Below are 8,370 nucleotides of genomic sequence, written 5' to 3' on the forward strand. Positions count from 1 at the left end.
AAATTCAGGTGCACCAAGCAAGAGGCCTAGGTGTAGAGAATGAAAGCGAGTTACGTGGTTAAAGCTGTTCAACAACTGGTCCCGCACAGCAAAGCATGTCAAATTTGTGTTAAGACTCGTTCTATAAAGCACAAAATCCATCGGATGCAAAAGAGAACATTTCTCAACAAAGACAAGAAGAGACATGTTGGGAGCCGTCAAGCAAGATGTTGAAATTTGTTTGGAAAAAAGCAAGAGGCAGACAAAGTTGCCCATTTGAAGCCACAGGTGACACTCCCTGCCCATTGTGGTAGAAGTTATAAAAATCACACGTCAAACCACATCCGTATTGGCACTTTTAACAACACCAAGTCACTTTTCCAATCTCTTTCCAACTAAAAAAAACATCAACTTTCCTGTTCAAAAGAATCATTTCAACATAATCTAGACCAAATGCGATAAAAAAACAATTCAGCTTTTGCAAACTTACACATCAAGCATACATCTACAACTCAAGCATATTGAATATGATCTAGACAAGCTAAATTCATATAAATGTAGGAAGTACCTTAAGCAAAGAGTAGGGCCTAATTATTGCATTGGGATTCATTTATGTGCACAAAGTCTCGTCCACAGCATTTTATGTGCTATAAGTGACTTATGGGTCCCTTGTGACGACGGCTAGTGGGAAAGGACCCATTTATTAATAAGAGTGCTTTTAGTACAATCCAAGCGTTGCTTATGGAGGCAATAGCAAGTTTGGCCGGGTGTCACAAATACTTGGCAACATGCACCTGCATGGATTAAATTGGGGCGTATCACTTGGACTCCACAAAGACCCTTGGAAGAGAGAAGGCTTGTAAGTGGTACACTTGAGAACCACAAGCTGTAAGTGTGCCAGATTGGTAAAGAGCACGAGGTTTGAGTCTGAGGAGCTCACGCCATTCTTTAATGCTCTGCATACAATAAACTCTGAGGCTGCTTCACTTCTTTCGTAGAAAGGGGCTTGACCTCTCCGTCAGGTCATTACAAAGGCAAACATACAGTGTTGGCTGGCCAACAAGACAAGGACCTCTGTAAGTGGAAATTATTCCTGATGGCATCTCAAAGATTGCAATGATGCTCACAACATTTAGTGTCTCATTTGTGGAGTGGATTGGATGCAATCCACATGGGTTGAGCTGTTCTAACGCCTAGTTACATAGGCATGTGCAAAGAGGATAACATACAGACACTCAACAAGAGCACAACTCAAGGTACCCTTACCACAACTCAGAACCACCAAATACCTCCATATACATTTTTGGAGACAACCATAAACCCAACCTGGGATCTTTGAAACCACATCTACTCAGAGAAGATCACCAAGTAATAGAGGTTTCAAAGGGTGCTTGAAAGTCGTGTTTACCAAGGAGGTGTGAACTAGAAACATGTCTTTGATTTGTCTGTGGGTGCCATAATAAAGAGCAAGCCTACAGCACACCACAAGCTTCCAAAGGAAAATGGAATAATCACATGCTCACCTCACAACTTCATTCTACATTTTTTATGATAGTTTTAGGGTATGTACTGTAGGTTTCCTCAATTAGCACACATTCAGTACCAATTTGATCTTGGCATTCTGGCTTTCCACTCACGTTGAAAACGCTCTCATGCAATGAGAAACACAGATTCACATGACAGGTTCTAAATTGTTTCACTCTAATCAGAGGACTATCCGAACTACAATCTATATTACTAATAAAAAACAGTAAGGCCCAAAAATAAGGTAACACTCAACATGTCAGAATACTCCCAGATGCACAGAACACTGCTCACACAAACTATTCTCGGAAGATTATCACTCACATAAATTCACAAGCAAACAAGACATAAAACACATTGCATCAAGCTCTAATTTGGTCTGCATATTAAAAACCTTAAAGAAGAGATTCGGCAGCAAGACTTGAATCTCGGAAATTGGTATCACTCCCACTAGCAATGACACATTCTCAAGGATGGAAAGACCTCTGCAGCACACTTCTTGCCACTAATAAAAAGCTCTGGAAGTCATTATGCACATACAATCTTCATTTAATAATCAACCTACATTTCCTGGAAAGTTGACCTACAAAACTTTGATGGCTGTAGCAACTGCTCCTCATCAGAGTTTCACGGACTCCAAGTCCCCTATAAGCTCTTCAAACTGCATACATAAACAGTCTCTTCAGTGCAAATACAGCAAACCATTAGTATCCAGCAGACCATACACAAGCACAGAGACCACAACACACCTTGAGTATGTGGCGAATAAAGTAGTCCCCAAACCTCTTGGTTACCTTACTGTCAACAATTTGCACCACATCCTGTGATGAAGACATGCAAAAGCACCAGCCTTAGCATAGAATAATTCTCACAAGCTCAAATAAAACAATGAAGCTATTGATGCAGCAAAGTGCTACCTTATCAACATAGAAGTCCACATCTGCATTTGAGACTATTCTCCCATCGTTGTCAAGGACATGGGTCTTATGCTTGTAGGTAAGAAGAGCCATCCTGCCAAGCAACCCAAAAAATCATGCATATTTGAAACCAAACAGTATGAATGCCTAAGGACCCTGATGTAGTTGGCATTAATACCCATGATATGGTAATCGAAGCCCATGAAGTAGACATCAATGTGAACGATCAGTTCGGCATTTCAATACGTCTTAGAAGCTTAAACTACACCTGAGAGTTGGCTCGTCGACATCCATGAACGATGCTAATTTTGTGATGGGAATTGCGCTGTAAAGCTTCAAAAAGCTACGGATACTAGACAGCAACTGCTGTTGCCGGACTTCAGATAGAAACAGCTTCAGCTGTAACCTGTAGGCATCCTGCACAATTACCCCACCCAAAAAAAAATCACTTCAAATCGGAAACAGCAGAATCCAAAAAGCAGCCATTTTGTATTAACACAGGCTAATCTAGTCGAATTAAGCATGAATTGGCATGACACCCATGCACACGCACACACAGAAAGCATCAATTCCCTCCCTCCCAATACCTGATTATAATTCACAAGCGGCTCCTCATAATTGGGTGGTGAAGGGGTGATGAATTTCGGACAGGCAAAAGAGAATAATTCATCAAAGACAGCCTCGTCACTTCTTTGCATTCTCAGCATTTTCTCTCCTTGTTTTTCTCTCAGCTGGCTGTTCACATTCTCTTCCACAAGCTTCCCTTGTGGGCACAAAGAGAGGCAAATAGCCAGCAACGCATACAACTGCTCATTCTTCTTTAAAATCTGTTGAAATTGGGATGATGTTTGATGGTACTGCTTTGTCTTGTGTATGTAAAGCAGGATTTGATTGCATGCCTTTATTGCCTCGATATACCTGAGCCAGCACAAAACAAAAAACAGCATGAAAATCACCCCCCTTCGCTCTAAACAATGTTTTACACAAATGGAAACATGATACACCAAGACTTGCCTGACAACCCAAATGAGGGGTTAGACCCCTCTACCCAAGGTTAAGTGGAGAGTTTACCTTCGCAGCATAAGATTGGCAAAAACATAATAATAGATCGTTGTGATGTGGCACCCTACAACAGTGCTGTAAACCCCATGCTGATTAATGTCAATCGGCATCAAACATTTGAGGCCACTGTAATAATCCCCTAGGAGGCAATGCACTCGTAAAAGTCCCACAATACTGAAGTAACCCAGCACTTTGAGGACATTACTGCCACCCTGGTAATCATAGCCCTCAGTTGCAGTGAATGTCACGCTGCCATCCTTCTCCTCCTCTAAAATCTGGATGATATTTGACTTCTCAATGAGTGCTTGTAGGTAGTTAAGTACCCCATACACATTCCACACCTGTCCCAAACCACAGTATTAGATATGCAATGTGTATACAGCTCAGAGACGGTCAGCACCTTCAGCACCGTCAGAACAGAAAATAAAAGTTCCACAAGCCTCAAACTTGAGACCTTTTGCAGTGCCCTATGGCCACTTTGAATATGTATCACAAACCAAACACACTCAGACTAAAACTCGCACTCCCAAACGGACAGGAAATGGAAGATGCATTTTATAGTATTTCCATTGGAATTCATTCTGCTGAAAGTGTACCCAAGCTCCAGGCCTTGACGTGGGAGAATCACAACCATTCTACTCTATGACTGATGGGCAGGCAACCTTCAGCCACGCATTGCCAATCAACCACCTTAACTACTGCATGTTGATAACAGTCGAATGCATCTGAGCATGCCACTTTCATGTTTAGTTCATAATTGAAACAAGAAAACATAAGATACAGTTAGAATGCTCATCCATCATCAGTACAAGACATTGAGATGGTGCAAGAATGCTTGAGTGGCTTGCTACACACCTCATGCGGATTTCTCTCCAGTATTAAATGAACAAGACTTAAAGTAGAGACTGAAATTTAGTGCACACTACAAAATTGTAATCCCACAAAAACGGCAGAAGTAGTAGCAGCAGTAAAAGTATGCACTGCAGCAATAAGGAGACGTCAACCAGCTGTTTGGTTGCAACAAGCATCATGCCAAAGGACCATAAATTTTGTACATTGTGCTGCTTATCATTCATTTGTCACTGTATACTACACCCCAATTTCACAGCAATCTCTTACCCACAAAGTATCGAAGGCTGTAATTCTGCATTCTTCACTTTTCCACACACAATGGTGGGAGACTCCTAGCTAGATAATGTATACATATGTCCTATCCTTTTCATGGAGATGGTAAGACAGTAGGGTATTCCTAGCTAAAGGGTGTATCACATGCAGCCTTCCAGAACTGAGGAGTAGAACTTATCCTATATAAAACCAGTGTTCTCAGGCATTTCAAAATCACCTCGTATGAAACGTGTTTCCATAACTTTTCATATTTTTAGGAAGTGTCCCTATAACATTTCATGCAATAAAGGGGGTATAAATGTCAGTTTTAGCTAATGTACAAACATTTAAATAGGTACAAAAGTGATGCAAATTGGTAGTAAAAGACCATACGAGAACAGAAAGAATAAAATATGGTCTATCATCCATGGGAAATGCCACGGCATGCCGCATGCTGCATGATAGAAAAAAAGAATCACAAATGTAACAATGTTTTGGACCCTGATGGCGTCTCAACTCTAACACCTATCAACAATACTCAAGCTACAATGTAGAATGGATAATGGACCTAGGTGAAATCTGCCCCAAGAGGGCTCAAGACTCTCCCTTTTCCTCAAGATCCTCCAACTCCCATTCCTCTGCTTGGTGATGAGCCCCACTCTTGTTGCATGTTTCTTACATGTTTCATCCTAATGAAACGTGTTTCGATGCAACAATACATATAACACCTTAGAGCTCCGCAATCAATCCCTTGAAGAGTTTGCCTTTCTTCAGTTACACTATGAGAAATGCCAAACTTACATGAACACATTCCGAGGATTTCCACCCTCACGCCACACCGAGAAAGCTTTGGGATTCTCCATTGATTCAAAAGAGATTTTGGCATCAGCTTTGGCACTCTTACAGGAGGAGCCACATGTCCCATTTTTCCTAGTTATTGCTACACATTGGTATCCCTATTTACCAATGGAGAGCTATCTTCAGTGCAGATCTAACTTGCCCTAGATGCTCAATTGCCTTTGAGACTGTACAGGATTGTCTTTGGGGTTGCAGAGTTGCCCAAAGGATATGGAGCTCCATGGCTAGCTTTGAAATTGTACAGCATTATCATTAGGGTTGCTACACAATATGGAGCTCCATAGATCAGCTTTTAGCCAAGCTGAGGAAAGGTACTGTATACATCACTTGGAGCTCTATTGCCTGGCTCACTCAATCTGGACCATAGGTTTTCGTTGAGGGCGAGGACCATGACTCCGCCATCATGATTCACATAGAGATGGCCCAGAGCTGCACACTTCAAGGTATTCCTCGGTCACATGCCACATTGTGCTTGGGGAGACTTGATACCACCTCGGAAACTATTGCCACCACCACTGCCGAGCAAATATGGAAGGCTTGATGTACTGACGCAATCGAGGGCACCCAGATTTATGACACTCAATACATTTGTACCATTTGAGGATATATTATTCATACCCCAATGGCCACTTGGACCTATATACAAGGACCTTCTAGATCAGCGCAAGCAAAGCGTGTGTCCTTCATTAAGGAGTGGGATCATGGAATTTTCTTCTCTTTGACTCCCATTCAACTTTCTTGGCATCGCCACGCCCATATTGGCTGCGACTACCTTACACTCATTGATGAGGATTTCTGGTTTCAATCCATGATTTTGTATTGACTCTTTCATACTTAATGGAAGTCCCTTTTTCGCAACAACCCAAAAAAAAAGAAGAGGAAACTTTGCGCTGAAAATTGCAATTTTGGATGAGTCTACATTTAGACTATCAGTGCTTCCTTGGTGGCCTAAGCACTTGACATGACAGTAACTCTCTAGCAACGGTTTGATGTGAGAGAGAGTTTACCACACAAAGCCTTCAAACCAGCAGAAGGCAATAAAGAGAGAGAAACAAAAGAAAACCCTAATGCAAGAAAACAAAGAGAAAACTCTGGCACGGGATGAGGACAAAACACAAACCTGAAAACGTTGAAACAAGCCATTTGTCAGAAGGCCAAATCCAAACCATAGACCAATAAACAAAACAATAGCAAACCCTTTCTCATCAAAGACAGTGCCTAGAACTATAAAATATACAAAAACCGAGAGAAACAAGTCCCAAACAAAAGAGAGAGAGAGAGAGAGAGAGAGAGAGAGAGAGATTACCTCCGAATACTGCCTAAGCAGGGCGAGCTCCTGGTCGGTCTTGGTCTTAAGCTTGGCACGGTACTGGCAGAAAGACTGGAACTGGTAGATGAACTCATCCACCATATCCCATAGCCAATGGTTAGTGAGCTGCATATTGACATTGCCGTGGAGGATGATCTGGAAGAGGCTACAATAGTTGTCCCATGACTCCATGCGCTGAGCGAGGGTAGGGGTGAGGCGGGCATAGACATGGCGGAACCAGAGCTCTCTGTAGAGTAGGCAAAACACATGGTCATTGTCCACATAAGGGGCGATGGCCTCCACGACAGGCCATGGGGACTGCTTGAACATGCGCTCGCTGAGCTTCTGGAAACTGCCCTCGTACATCTGGTGGATCTCGTACACGTTCTTCTCTCGGATGTAGCGGTACAGGTATACCACGAAGCTCTTCACCACGTCCGGGACGAAGGTCGTGTCGTAGTCGGGCTCCTGCTGCTGCAGATCGCGCGCGTTCTGGAACTCTGGCCTGTCCTCGTACGAGTCGTCGTACCCCCCTCCGCCATAGCTGTCGTACGCCATCGCTGTGGAGACACACAAGAAGAAAGAATTAACGTAGGAGAAGGGTAGGGTTTATAGACCTCAACCTCTGATGATGAGAGCGTTTACATTGGAACTGGGCGCCCGTATCCGAACCTCTCAATGGCCTTCCGGCCACTAAACCCCCTTTTTTTTTTTTTTGGTAGTGTGCTTGGGTAGCGCAAGTTATGGATCCAAGACATTCATAACTGCAAAGCTCACTTGCATTGGATATGTTGCAAGTGATGGATCGAAGACATTCATAACTGCAAAGCTCACTTGCATTTGAGATAATAGACGTACATTTTCGACAAACAAATTGAAGCTACATATTCGACAAACAAATTGAAGCTACATATTCGAATTATTGTCTGTGTATACACTTGTTTATTCTAAAATCAATTGTGTTATCTTCATGTACTATAATTTTCTACTCCTAGATGGGTGCCCTTCCAAAATGTTGAAGCTAACTGGTCTTGTAGTTTTTTCTTTAGATATACTACTTTGTTCTACTGATCTAGCTTTAACTACACTATTTGTTGAGGGACTTCTATTTCTTGACATCCTGTCTGCCAAGTAGAACGCATGCTTGGGTGGGCTATGTGACTATATTAGTGAGTGGTGTACCAAGGCACATTGTTCTAGGGTTGCAGGGCCCATTTGACGGTTGAGATGGTTATGGGAGCTCCTTGTTGGACTATGTTATACTTTGATATGGTCTCAATCGGTTGATATGGTCGGCTGGTCATTTTGGACCAAGTTGTGGGTTGGCCGACGTGGTCGACCTATATCCGTGCTGACCCTGGGTACTATATATAGAGTAGTTCGGCAACCCATTATGTTCATGCACTCTTGTAAGCAAAACATTCTCCATCTAGCATCTTTTTAAATAAATAATAAGGCTCCTTACCTAGAGCACATAGGTGGGATACCATCAATTTGTAATTAAGTTTGCACACAGTAATATGTCTACTCTCCACTTCTTTTTGCAATTCAGTGCTTTGTATTGTGTTGATTATGCTTTTGTTATTTTGCATTCTTACATGGTATATCAAAGCATAG

General features: G+C 42.3%; 1 protein-coding gene across 1 annotated transcript; it reads right to left on the bottom strand.

Moving 5' to 3' along the window:
* Window positions 1-1,867: 1,867 nt before the first annotated feature.
* On the bottom strand, window positions 1,868-7,410 carry LOC147635402 (uncharacterized). The gene is made up of 7 exons (XM_086802671.1): window positions 6,751-7,410; window positions 3,492-3,823; window positions 3,008-3,338; window positions 2,689-2,837; window positions 2,421-2,514; window positions 2,253-2,324; window positions 1,868-2,164 (listed from the first exon to the last, which is right to left on the bottom strand). The coding sequence occupies exons 1-7, from the start codon at window positions 7,309-7,311 to the stop codon at window positions 2,123-2,125; spliced, it is 1,581 nt and encodes a 526-aa protein (XP_086658797.1). The 5' UTR covers window positions 7,312-7,410; the 3' UTR covers window positions 1,868-2,122.
* Window positions 7,411-8,370: the final 960 nt, after the last annotated feature.

The sequence above is a fragment of the Cibotium barometz genome, chromosome 9, assembly GCF_041138505.1.
Source record: "Cibotium barometz isolate CiBa-2024 chromosome 9, ASM4113850v1, whole genome shotgun sequence".
Lineage (NCBI taxonomy): Eukaryota > Viridiplantae > Streptophyta > Polypodiopsida > Cyatheales > Cibotiaceae > Cibotium > Cibotium barometz.